Source organism: Bos mutus, chromosome 7 (assembly GCF_027580195.1).
Source record: "Bos mutus isolate GX-2022 chromosome 7, NWIPB_WYAK_1.1, whole genome shotgun sequence".
Classification (NCBI taxonomy): Eukaryota; Metazoa; Chordata; class Mammalia; order Artiodactyla; family Bovidae; genus Bos; species Bos mutus.
Window position 1 is genome coordinate 27,763,589 of NC_091623.1, and position 14,324 is coordinate 27,777,912.

General features: G+C 42.0%; 1 protein-coding gene across 1 annotated transcript in view; it reads right to left on the reverse strand.

Annotated features, from left to right (window-relative positions):
* Nucleotides 1-3,212: 3,212 nt before the first annotated feature.
* Nucleotides 3,213-14,324, reverse strand: part of LIX1 (limb and CNS expressed 1) — a 57,895-nt gene continuing 46,783 nt past the window's right edge. The window contains exons 5-6 of the mRNA XM_005897772.2: nt 10,247-10,324; nt 3,213-8,021 (exon numbers count right to left, since the gene is read on the reverse strand). Coding sequence (XP_005897834.1) covers nt 7,734-8,021; nt 10,247-10,324 — 366 coding nt within the window. The 3' untranslated portion in view covers nt 3,213-7,733. The remainder of the gene's footprint in view (nt 8,022-10,246; nt 10,325-14,324) is intronic.

Sequence of the window (14,324 nt, forward strand, 5' to 3'; positions counted from 1 at the left end):
CAGACCTGAGACTTGGGTGACTGAGTCAACGGAAACGCCACTCTGGCCCTCAGTTCTGGATTCACCACTGCCGGGAAGAGAATGTCTCACTCTGCTACGATGTAAGAATGAAACTGCTGGCCACCATCTTGCTGCTCCAAGGGGAGACAGCCTTACTAAAAATGGAGCCAACACAAAAGAAAGGAGATTTGAGAAATGAGTAGTGACACAAATGAATGTGCGCACATCTGTATAGTGAGAGAGATCAAGTACTGATTTATGCTTCTGGATCCAGACGTACTGGATCAGAGTAAACACTGTCCCAGGACTCGTTTGTGTCAATAAACTCCCCCTTTTCAGACAATGGACTCCCCTTTTGGCTAGTAGGTTTGATTTGGGTTTGCCTTGCTGCACTTGTGCATGCTAAATCGCTTCATTTGTGTCCAGCTCCTTGCAACCCCATGGATTGTAGCCTGCCAGGTTCCTCTGTCCATGGGATTCACCAGGCAAGAATACTGCAGGGGTTGCCATGCCTTCCTCCAGGGGATCTTCCCCACTCAGGGATCGAACCTGTGTCTCCTGCTTTGCAGGTGGATTCTTTACTGCTGAGCCACTGGATAATCCTGACTAATTAGCGAGTGATTACTAACTAATCCCGTAGAACAAAGCCAGGTCTGATGAAGGAATTAACTGATCAAGCAAGGAGTAAGGAAGGCACCAAGGCACGATGACAATCATTCACTGAATGTTCCTCAAGTAGAAATTCAGATTCAACTATACTTACTACCTGCTAAGTATTAGGACTAATAGTTGAGATACTGAAATAAACTAGTCTGTTCAGGATGGTAAGGTGTTTTCTGCTGACAAAAGAAACTGATTTTATTCCTTCGCTCACATGGACTTAGAGGGCTTTCCCACAGAGGCATTCGTGACAGAAATGTCTTTGGCAAAGACAGCACTCTTGAGCACTGTCAAATTACGTTATTAGTTTTCCAAGGTGATTAATTTTTAAAGATGCAACATTTATTTGAGATTATGAATTCTATCTGTAAACATTGAATTCTATTTCCCTCTGTTCGTGTGGAACATGAGAACACAGGAATTTCTGTGAAGGGGAGGAAAAACAGGAGGGTTAGCACATAATATGTAAATTTGTTGCAGATTTGGGAAGGCCTCCTGGCTGGTGTGAGAGCTTACATTGGGGGCAATGAGTGGGCAGAAATCTGACTCTCTTGCCAGGCCTAAGTCTGGTTTCCTCAGCAGCATTTCTGTTGCTTCTATTTCTACTGTTTTGCCTCATGTCAGTTTTCTTGGTCTCTTCTCAGGAGGAAAAGTCCAGGTAAATCTAGAGTCATTTTGCTCTGAAGTTAGTAAGGTGAGATTTCTTTGGTTGCCAAGTGCTGATCCAGTCAGCTAAAGAGTAAGTGAATTTACTGCTGGTGGTGTGGGCCGGCCGCTCTTCCTGTTTCCTCGGGGCCTCATAGTCTCACCTTCTAATTGTGTTTCTGCCTCTTTTTGCATCTGCTGTCTACACTGACCACCTTCTTCTCATCCTCCTGACCAGCTTCCTCTGTTGACCCATCATTCCTTTTTCCTCATCCTTTCAACTTGCACAGCGCTCGTCAACCTGACTCTTCCAATTTGAGCTCCCATCTCGAACTACCAAATTCCTTCCATGTTTCTTGGTTCCCATTCCTGAGGGGGATGGACTGATCAGTCCCGTTTGCAGTTTTGAGCCAGATTACCCAGAATCACTGGCTAACTCTGGGACATCCGTGCTCAGGATGGGGCAGTGCCGTGGGGGCGTCCACTGAGGACACCAAGGAAGTAGGGGAGTGAAGGGGTGGGAGAGTGCAGCTCCACGTCCGGTGCCTGTGTCTTTTCTGCAGGACCTGCACAGAGGCTTAGTAGCTGCCATTTTTAGGTCATCCAATGTTCCTATTTCTAGTGATGCCAGTTGTTAGAAATTTTCAAAGTGTGTTTGTGGGATAGGCAGGAAGGAAAGCACTTCTTTAGTAAGTCAGCAAGTAGAAGAAGCTGTGATCGGAAGAAGAAACAAGTGATGGCAAGGGGTGGGGTATTGTCAAGCTAATCTTGGGGTGGGGGTGGGGAGCAAAGAGAAAACAAAGGGACTCTGGAGAACCAGTTTGAGACAAAGACATATGCCCTAGGGAGGTCTTCAGTAATATGCCTGAGACCCACAGCTCTCTCCCTTATTCTACTCTCCCCTGCCTACAACCTAGAGCTGTATTATGTCCCATAGATCCATTTGTAAATTACCCTGTTGTTTACATGGGGTTTCCCAGGTGGCACAGTTGGTAAAGAATCTGCCTGCTGATGCAGGAGATGCAAGAGACACAGGTTTGATCCCTGGCTCGGGAAGATCCCCCAGTGTTCTTGCCTGGGAAATCCCAGGGACAGAGAAGCCTGGTGGGCTACAGTCCATGGGGTCGCAAAGAGTCAGACATGACTGAGCACGCATGCATAGTGCATATATATATTTGTTTACATAGGCTCATCTGGGAAACTGGCCATCATTTATGACCTTGCTCCTGTGGAAAAATGCATTGTTAGGATTGAACAACTGAATTACAAATGGACTTGTGAAACATGCTTGCTGCTAAAATTGGGAACTGCCTATAAATAGATAGCAATCCAGGACTTTCACTTGGGAACCAACGATCACTAGAGAATCAACAGCTCTCAGGAAAAACTTCTGCTTCCCTTTCCCACAACTTACTTTGCACCAAGAAGAGAATGTGCTACCAGGGTTGAGTGAGGTTTAAAGAAATGACTTTAACCATAAACTAATAGAAGATTTTCACAGTTTCCAGTAGAGATTAAAGCTAATTCCAAATGTTGGAGCCAAAGTGATAAAAACAGTGGGAGCTACTCTTTTGGGAGAGAAAAGGCAGCTAGCCCTTCTGCTTCTCTGTAGCTCCAGGAGAGTGAAGAGGCAACCTCCCCTGTCCTCTTTTATTCCTTTCTGTACTCTCCACCAAGAGGCTGATTATGTTAGGCCAAGGCTGTGCTGCCTACTAAAGAATGTGCTAAGTAGCTCTTGGCCAAAAGAACTCAAATTTAAGTGTGATCAGAAACACCTGGTGAAGTGGTAAATAATCCAGACTCTCTCGTGGAATTTGGTTAGCGGGTCTGGGCGTGGACCAGGAACTTGTATTTTTAAAGGATGATTCTGGTACAGGTAGTTTGTGTGGCATATTTGAGAAAAAGTCTGGACCTGGAACAGATCTGTCTCTCCTGCTAAGATAAGATGTGTGTGTGTGAACACATGCTTGCCCAACTTTAGTTCTGGGCTCCAGGAAAGCCTCTTGCCCAAGCAAAAGGTTTTGCTCCTACCTAAATCAGAAGAGCTCAATGTCTTTAATTTGGGGCCAGTGCCAAGTTAAGTAACAGCTCCCACTAGTTAGGCCGCAGGCCTTTGAGCCAGAACTTCCTGGGTAGAACCATGCTTCTAACCTTATTGCACATTGGAACTACCTGGGACCTCTAAAAAATACTGATGGCTGGGTCCCACTTCCAGAGAGTCTGATTTCATTGATCTGGGGATCATCTGAATAGCTAGGATCTATTAAATCTCCTTGAATATTTCTAATGTGAGCCAAAGTTGAGAACTACTGGGGTAGGGAAAATATTTTCATTTCCCTGGAGCCCTGGCTAAAAATAATCTTAATATTCACCCTTTAAAATGGTGGACACCATAGAAGAAATCTTGAGTTTTGCATTTCTGCAAGGTAAAACAAAACAAAAATCAACAATATATAAGAGCTAATGTCTTAAATAGTCTTTACCTGTAAACATAGTCAGGGATAATAAAAATATTCTTAGTCTGGCTTCTTTTGTCATTTGGCAAGAAAGAGAGGCATGGCATGACAGAACTGAGAACCCTCTAAAGTATTTCAGAGATTAAGTCAACTACAACAATGCTCCTGATGTCAAAAACTTTCTCTAAAGAAATTGAAAGGTGTTAAGCTTTTATGTTTTCTTTCTTGTTTTCCTGAGACCTAGCTGATCAGATTTATCATTGATGTGGGTACAGCATTTCAAGAATATCTATGGCTTGATTCTTTTCCTTTTCTAGAAATAGGTGAATGAATGTAACAGCAAACATATTGAACAAATGGACGACCAAATTCTGATCATTAGAGGAACAATGACTTTATTAAATCTGTGATATTCTGATATGTTCATACAAGTTAAGTGACTAATTTTCTTTAAGTGGTTTTTTTCATAACAATCTGGGGTATTTGGGTTTTGTGAAAATTAAACTATCTCTTGTCACAAATCAGTGCAATTCTTTTTTTTTAAATTTTTTAATTTTTTTTTTTTAATCAGTGCAATTCTGTATTTAAGGATGATGACATTTGTCTCAGAGACAGGTTAATGGGACTATGCCTGAGTTATGTTGGAGCCCTGCTGAAAAGTTTAAGAAACTGTAAGTAGATATGCAAAAATTAAGAGTTTTAAACTGGGCGTCCTTTCAACAGAGCAATGTATGGATTTTGGGGAGTTTCACATACACTCTGAAACAGTCTGTGTAATTTTGAATGTAATTGTTTCATCCTGTTTTCCTAGGATAAGGTCCATAGCTTCTATCAGATTCTTAAAGAATTTATAACCACAAAATGTTAGAACCCAGGGTTCTATATATTTAAGTAGAGAATCCTCCACTCCAGGCCCATTCAACACAGTGTGTTATTGAGAAGATATAGAAAATGAAAAATAATAATAGTCTACTTTGCTGTTCAACCCTGCTAGTCTCAAGGCCAGAATTACATATGTTTATGTGATATACCTTGGAAGGAAAGTTATGACCAACCTAGATAGCATATTGAAAAGCAGAGACATTACTTTGCCTGCAAAGGTCCGTCTAGTCAAGGCTATGGTTTTTCCAGTGGTCATGTATGGATGTGAGAGTTGGACTGTGAAGAAAGCTGAGCGCCGAAGAATTGATGCTTTTGAATTGTGGTGTTGGAGAAGACTCTTGAGAGTCCTTTGGACTGCAAGGAGATCCAACCAGTCCATTTTAAAGGAGATCAGCCCTGGGATTTCTTTGGAAGGAATGATGCTAAAGCTGAAACTCCAGTACTTTGGCCACCTCATGCGAAGAGTTGACTCACTGGAAAAGACTCTGATGCTGGGAGGGATGGGGGCAGGAGGAGAAGGGGACGACAGAGAATGAGATGGCTGGATGGCATCACCGACTCAATGGATGTGAGTCTAAGTGAACTCCGTGAGTTGGTGATGGACAGGGAGGCCTGGCGTGCTGCGATTCATGGGGTCACAAAGAGTCGGACACGACTGAGCGACTGAACTGAACTGAACTGATGTGATATACCGACAGACATTAGGTCTTAGCTGATACTGATTTGTGATAAATGAACATCAAAGGGAGTGGCAAAGATTCTGACTTTTGCTTATTTTGCTGAAACTCCCACACCGTGGTGGGAAGAGTGGGCAGTTTTGACCAGCCAGGAAAAGTTAATAGTGGCCAAGCCAGAGCCTCTGCTTCCAGTGTACGGAATGGGTACAGTTTTTCTAACTGCCGGGCAGAGACTACATTTAATATTTTCTAGCCGATTCCTGTTCCTGCATCTAGTTAGATAATGTCAGCCTGAGGTGGTCATTGTTAAAGACTGCAAATGCAGTACAGAAGTACCTACTTTTCATCACACCTAACACGGGAAGCTGTATCTTTTCTGAAATGATAAAGAGTAATGACTTCTTAAAAACATTACTTTAAATAGGATGTGATTTAATTTTAAAATGTATTCACTTACAGATATTAATTCTAATTTCTATTTGGGAATTTCTTCTAGGTGGCATTTAGCCTCATCATGGGGAGGGATGTGATTGTTTTTTGTTAAAACAATATTTTAAATAAAATGTATCTAATATTATATAGTATTATGTCTGCAAGACATTTGAGTAGGGAAGGTATATAGCTAAATTTTTCCCTGGGGTGAGAAATCTGATGTGTGAAGTTAAGTTTTATTGATAAGGCTACTTCCAAAATACATGTTCAGTATACAGTTTCTTGGGGATTCAAGGAGTGACAGTTAGCATTGTAGATATTTAAGTATGAAGCTACAACTATCACATTTTTGTAAACATTAGTGTAATTATAATGGTTTCAGCTTTCATGAAAGTTAATGCGCATTTGCCTAAACAGGAAGAAAAGGAAATCTTATTGAAAACTGAGAAAAGTGTTTTTATTAAATTTGACATTGGAGTAAATGCAAGATAATCCATCCCGTGTTAAAACTAAGGAACTACGTGTAAGTGTTTAAAACTGGCACTGCTGCCATTCTTAAGTTTGAGTGACGGAGAACCATAAAAATGGTTTGCATTTGCTTTTGGTTTTCTAATCAGTTGATTGACCTGAGCCATTTTAAAAGAGACATGGCAATGTTTTGTCCCTCCTTTAGAGAAGAGTCCAGTAATTTAAACGGGAAAGTGACACTACATCTGAGCTACTGGTGGCTTAAGTTCCCGAACAACAACAAAGACAATTAACAATTCCTTTTCTCTAATGCAGGAGAAACAAATCAAATGTAAATATAAGTACTGTTAAATGCTAATGATTTTTCAAAACGTTTTCGTCTTAGAAATGCCAGTAACTGTCCCCAGTATAGATATATGACTGAGGTGGCAGACATAAAAATAAAGCACTTCATCTGTTTGAAAATTAAAAATGCACATGACTGAGGACTCACAAAAACTGGATATTAATTCTTCTTGAGGGAAACAAGTAAGGGTGCTACCCTGGGTGCCATTTATCCCCACATGGAAGAGTGGGCTTTTAAAAAATTAGGACAATGACAATTTAAGCCCCATTACACTTATATAGTATTTTCATACCATTACCACTTCAAAATCTTTGATGGTGGGATGTCCAGATAAAATCCCCGCTGAAGTTTTATGTTACACCTGCTGCTGCTGCTGCTAAGTTGCTTTAGTCGTATTCGACTCCGTGCGACCCCATAGACGGCAGCCCACCAGGCTCCCCGTCCCTGGGATTCTCCAGGCAAGAACACTGGAGTGGGTTGCCATTTCCTTCTCCAGTGCATGAAAGTGAAAAGTGAAAGTGAAGTCGCTCAGTCATGTCCAACTCCTAGCGACCCCATGGACTGCAGCCTACCAGGCCCCTCTGTCCATGGGATTTTCCAGGCAAGAGTACTGGAGTGGGGTGCCATTGCCTTCTCCGTATGTTACACCTAGTGGAGTGTAAATGATCTTGCAGCTGACAAAGCTTAAGAAGAAACTCTGACTCCTGGATATTTTAAAAAATAATCCATATTGTTTATTTAATCCCAAGTATTTTTTAATTGCTATCATGCTACTTTCCCTAGTCCTGGCTGGTGTTTTTTTCGGAGTTGCTACACTGGTTCTTTCTTTGAAACAACATACGTAATCCAGCAAGGCACATGTCAGCCAGGCTTTAGGTTCAAGCCAGGCCTGGGAAATATTTTCCAAACAATCCCGTCTTCATCCTTTTGGCCTGAGGTGGAACTATTGAGAACGCGATGGGGAAATCGCACTGAGGGGGACATTGGGTCCTATAAGGGTCCTACTATTCTTGAGATACTGTGCATGGAATAAGTGAGGAGAATTACTACCGCCTTCACGTAGCATCTGGAAGTGCTAAAGCCTCTGATGACCAAACCTCTCCATGAGCTTCCTCATGGGAGAGTCCAGCTTCTGCCCACCTTGGGGGCAGCTGGGACCTGGTCTTGCTAGTGATAGCCACAAAGGGCCGTGAGGCTCAGCTGATCATCACTGGGTGAAGAAGCGTCAGGATCACTGTAGATCTGCGTCAGGGCTAAACTCAGGATCTCTTTCTTTTCTTTGTAAAACCGTAGTTCTTGTCCTGCTTTCCTGGCTTCCTCCAGCTCCCTCAGGGCCATTCGCAGCTCTTGGGAGAGAATTCCCGGCGACTCCCGCTCCTTCATGATCCAGTCTAGGGCCATGTGGCTGCGCATCTTTTCATCCAGGGAGTACTGGGAATAATAGGAGATGACTTCCTGGGAACCAAGAGACAAGGTCCAGAGCATCAATGAAGAGCAACAAAAGTACCTGGCCTCATGGCCTGCTGACACTTCGTTTCCTGTACCTCCACCCCCCACCCCAGCACACAAACACCCATGGGGGTTCTACCGACAACCAAACCTCTCTGATGTTCACGAACGGAAGCCCAACCCCAGGACACACCTCTTAAAGGATCAAAATGACTTAAGTTGGTACCCAAAGTAAAGGTCCCTCCAGGTTGAATCAAAACACTGCCACCAGGAATGACCTAAAGCTATTCACAGAACAGAGCTCTAACCTCACTGGAAAATATATGTTCCTTTGAAACTGCATTGTTACAACAATTAGTATGAGCTTTACCTCATTTATTTATAATCCTTCTGCCCAACATTAGCTGCTTTGGCAAGATAGAGGGAAACAACTGCTCAGAAGGATTTGGGCAGAACTGGGTTTGGTCACACCCACTGCAGAAAACAGGAAGCTTTGAGTCAGGACAAGACTTAGACACCAGGAGAGTCAGCTTCCTACCTGCTGTGTTGTTAGCATAAGGAAGATGACAGACTAAACAGCTCACAGTAACTATGGGAAGGACCCTAACAATTATGGAAGATAGGTATTATCATCACTGATATCATAATGGTAACTTTACGTGCACTGTCTCTTACTTTCTGCAGACAATGCAAAATTAGTCACTATCTTCCAATTCTCGTGTTTAAAATTTGCCCGTACACTGTAATGTCATGTATAAGTTTGATGAACGCTCTTTAAAAAGACCTTGTGGACTGGATGTGTTGCTTATTTTTATTTTCAAGAACATATGGTATTTATTTATGACCTTAACAAATTAAAAACAATCACGGAAAAGTGTTTGTAACCAACTCGGCATGTTTCAAAGGCTTTTTATGAAATCAAAGGAAAAGAAAAAAATAGCCAAAGCCATTGTCAGCTACTCATTTCTTTTGCATCTTTGACATTTTGAAAGCCAGGCTTTCTAGGCAAAGAACAAAAACTCCTGGGGCAGCAGCGCACGGAAAACTTTTACATCCGCCCTCATCTTGCTGCCTAGTAGAGGCTGTGCTCCTCATACAACTTCCTGTTAGCAAATTCTCAAAAATAAACTACTATCCTTGAAATCTAGTGGGATAAAGGAAGAACAAATCTTCAGTGATAGTAGGGTGAGAACCATTAAGTGCATGGGAGGGGCTTGCCTTTGCCACAAGAAAGGGTGCAGGATGCTTTTCATAGATGGCTAAGAAATAGTGAGGCCCTGTCTCTGAAAAATAAAGAAGGAACTTCCAAACCCCAAAACTGAAGTGACTGAAAAAAAAAATTGAAGTTATAGAAAACAAAAACAAAAAATTGAAGTGATGGAAATACCATGTCTCCCACCTTTATAATCAGTTCTGTTACCCACTGGGAACATTTGGTGGGGGTGAGAAGAATCCTCCTGCTATAAATAACTACCTGTTCTCGGTGAGGAGGTTTGGAGGCGGCGCAGACTCACATTTCTTTCTGCTTTGAAGAGTGGGAGGGGGCACACTGCATGGAGTAGATGCCGTATCTGACTTAGGAACGAAATCTGTCTTACTGATCCCTCCATTCTAGCGTTCAGTACAGGTGTCTAAATCTGTCCTATGGCCAGCCGACATTCTTCTTAGTGTGTGTGGTCAGACCCTGATGCAACCAGACTGATATATCTAGATCTAAATCCAGATAGATATATCAGAGAGAGAGATACCAGATAGAGATATACCATATATATATATATATATGTATATGTTAGTACACTTATATGTTGCACATATAGTTATGTGCACATCATATTACATATATATGTTAGCATATGCATATATACATGTTAGTATACGTATACTTCCCTGGTGGCTCAGACAGTAAAGTATCTGTCTGCAATGAGGGAGATCTGTGTTTGATCCCTGGGTTGGGAAGATCCCCTGGAGAAGGGCATGGCAACCCACTCCAGTATTCTTGCCTGGAGAATCCCCATGGACAGATGAGCCTGGCAGGCTACAGTCCAGAGGGTCTCAAAGAGTCAGACACAATGGAGTGACTAAGCACAGTATATATATGTATATATATATATATATATATATATCCTCTGCTTTTAATAAATAAGGTGCTAAACAGAGAAAAATTCAAATAAAGGAACCTCAGTGGAAGATGCCATACAACACAAACCTGCTTTTTATTGGAAAAATCTCACCTGTCGGGAACATTTTGTTTCACGAAGGGCTTTGAGGCTTCCATTCCAGTGCAATAGTTGGAAAATGGTCATAAGCTCCTATAAAACCCAAATGTTTGTCATTAGTCTCAAAGCAGAAATGTGAAAGAAAGTGCCTCAGTGATTGCTGAAGAGGTCATAACCCTAACTCCAACTATATCAGGCAAATGGAATACACAGTACTGTCAGAACACTTTGAGACTTTTCAAATACCACAGTCGTAGGCTTCCGGAGCGTTTTTCCTTCCCTCCTCTGTTTTATCTATATTTGGCACGAACTATTAAATAATGGACAAATACCTCTCAACAGTGTAAACACATATGCTGTAACAATTTTACACCCAGGAAGCTATATAAATATACCAGCACATCTTCGAATAATGTGTAGGCAAGGCTATTTATTGCATCATGTAAAAAAAAACTGCCTGAGACTGGCAATATTTTAAATGTTCATTTTTAAAGGAATGGTTAAATGAAATGGTTACTAAAAGGAATGGTTAAATCCTGAAGTGTAGCATAATATAGCACCCCCAAATATGCAACTTTGGTATATTGATTATTTTGAGCTATAACTACTTAAAAACTGCAAGCAGAGGAAGAGGCTTTCTCTGAACTCCCCTTATCTCCCAAAAGACAGATCCTCCAAAAGGAACTTAATTGGTATAAATCCCTTCTCCAGAAGTTTTATCAACCAGGGTATACTGACTCTTATCACAGAAGTAGAAACTGAAGTCCACTCCATGCTCAGCCAAACTTTGTCTCTATCATATCTCCTATCTATTCTTCTAAGGATCAATTCATCTTTCTTAAAGATTATCTCCTTTCTCCTGAGGGGCTTCCCTGGTGGCTCAGCAGTAAAGGATCTGTCTGCCAATGCAGGAGATCTAAGAGACACAGGTTTGACCCCTGGGTCGGGAAGATCCCCTGGAGGAGGAAATGGCTGCCCATTCAAGTATGCTTGCCTGGGGAATCCCACGGGCAGAGCACCAGGTGGAGCCTGATGGGCTATAGTCCGTGGGTTGCAAAGATTCAGACATGACTGAGCAACTGAGAAGGCGCACATGCGCTTTCCTGAGAGGCCCACACCCCCTCTCCCTTCCGTATTAAGATGGTATTTAATCCTGAATTCTAAGCCACCTTGTGGAGGTCCTCATTTTTCCGTGGGTATCTCTCACACATACGTGAGGTGTACTTCTGTTTTTCTCTTCCTAATCTGTCTTTCATTACAGGAGTCTCGGCTAAGAATTCAGAAGGATAAAAAAGAAAATGATTCTTCCTCCCTTACAACATGGTCGTCCTAGTAAATACAAGGCAATCACAAAGGGTGAGAAGGCTCTCTCGTTCTAATGTAGAGTCTCTGTGTGGTGTTGTTAAAAGCAAGGTGTCCAACATGTATACTGAGTGCTACTACTTGATTAAAAAAGAATTAGAAGATGCCTATAAATATTTGCTTATAAATGCCTAGAAGAGTTCTGACAAGATACAAAAGAATCTGGCAACATGAGTCACCTCTGGGGAGAAAAATGGAGCGAGACTTTCCTCCGACACTCATTTGTACCTTTTGAGCTTTGAACCAAGTGACAATATGCCATATGAAAATAATTTAAATTTTAAAAAATTCAGGCCAAAAAACAAATATAGAGCATATAATGGACAAACTACAGAAACTGTAAAATACCCCTGAGTTTATAAATTCAGTCAAGAAAATGCCTTAAAATATGACCAATAAGGATGAATTAATATTAAAGCCACCCACAGTTTTCACATTCAACGGCCAGGGCTGAGCACAGCATTTAGCCTTTCTGTCAGCATCATCCTTTCCCTGCATGATACCGAGTGCAAGCTAACATGTATTCAACATACTGAAGAATTTGTTTTTCCAATCTGATTAGGATTAGCAGTCTTCCGTAGGAGTCGGACACGACTGAGCGACTTCACTTTCACTTTTCACTTTCATGCATTGGAGAAAGGAATGGCAACCCACTCCAGTGTTCTTGCCTGGAGAATCCCAGGGTTGGGGGAGCCTGATGGGCTGCCGTCTATGGGGTCACACAGAGTCGGACATGACTGAAGCGACTTAGCAGCAGCATTGAAGTTACCTACATTTTTTTTTCTTTTTTGATCAGAGAAACATCTACAGTGGATTAGTGGTAGTACAAACCACAGCCACATACCTATTGGAAAATAACAATACAGTTAAGGAACTTCCTGGTGATGAGACAAGTTATGAAAGCTTAACATTTGAATAGATGTCTATGCCCATTCAAAAAAAAAAAAAAAAAAAGTGGACTTTTATTGTCTTTATGTCTGCTTGCTCTGGAAAATGTTTTCACTATGAAATCTGGAGACATAAGCTCAGTTTGAGATTACAGTTACCTTGAAATTATGAGGTAAAATTTAAAGAGATAAGATCATCAGAATAAATATTCTCATGTCTAAATGTCTCATGTCTGAATAGCACTATTCTCATGTTTAAATTGCCCTTAGAATGTAATGCCTTTCTTCTTTTCAGTTTAGGATTTTGTATATGTATTACTACACGGTAAGCACCACAAGAACACACTTTGTTAGTCGCTCAGTTGTATCTGACTCTTTGTGACCCTATGGACCGTAGCCCACTATTCCTCTGTCCATGGAATTCTCCGGGCAAGAACACAGGAGAGGGTTGCCATTCCCTTCTCCAGGGGATGTTCCTGACCCAGGGATCAAACTCAGGTCTCCCACACAGCAGGCAGATACTGTCTGAGCCATCAGGGAAGCCCAAGAACAGACAGAGACCTTGGTAAGGACAGAACCATGTGTTTCCATTAATTAGAATCTGACATGGACACCAGCTGAGCCACACACTGACCCCATGTCTGCATGCCCAGGGTCCTGGGTCCAGGGCCAGGGGAACTCACCCCTCTTATGGCTCCTCTCCACTTCTCTCTGCCCCCTTCCAGATTTCCACTCTGTCACAGCACTGTGCTGCTTTGGGAAAGTGAGAATCTTTTGTTCCCAACCAAATCCATAATCTATCTGGCTCCCACCACTGTGCCTTTTACCAAGATAACCCCAGTGGCTGAGGAAGGTAAACTTGTGTTGCCCTCCTTGCTATACCCTCAGGCCTACTCACCGAATGCTTTGCAGACATAAAAAGAAATGGATAGGAACGCTGTTTAGGTTCTGATATGAAGCAGTCTCCATGGTGTTACAGGAGGGACAATATTGACAAATGTTTTATTGTAAGACTCCTCTTAAATTTTGCATTTTATTGTATATGTCTGTTTCCTTAAAGAAGACAACGAATGCCACTCCACTCCTTTCCTCATCCTGCAATCTTCACATAATGTCGACAACCCAGAAAGAGGTATTGAGTTTATTCTGTGACTTCAGTAACCCTCCTGGCATCGTCCTTGTATCCATGTGGCCCAGTTTGAGAAACAACCTATTGCTAACAGAGCTCTTAATTCCATCCTTTGATAACTGTCCCGCCTTCACAATGTATTTTCCCTCCAATGTCCTCTAAGCTTTCATTCTTATTTTTGTGCCAAGCCCCTCATCCATATAAATTTCTGTTGTGTCACTCAGCAACCCTCCTAACACTGTGGAACTCACAATTGTGTGAACAGAACTGGAAATCTTTCTCATATCCCTTGGCAACCTACCCCTCTCATAAAACTTCCCCACTGAGACTTGGACTGTTTTCGCCTGCAGGAGGAGGATTATCCTCCTCACCTCCTCTGGTTTGTCTAAATTTCTATCCTGTCATCAAGCAGTTCTTTCCTCTGCAGTAACACAACTGCCTCTTCTTCCCTGCAGCTCTTGTTCCTAAATCCCCTAGGAAAGATAACCTTCTTTCTACCTTCTTACTTTGTGTCCTGATCTATAGTGCTTGCCCTCCTCTCTGGAGGAGGATAACAGATCTTACCATCGTTACATGAAGTATACTGAAATATTTCCACATTCTCCCTGTCCCATTTCTTTATTTCCCCTCCCATGACCAAGAATTGATGCTTTTGAACTGTGGTATTGGAGAAGACTCTTGAGAGTCCCTTGGACTGCAAGGAGATCCAACCAAT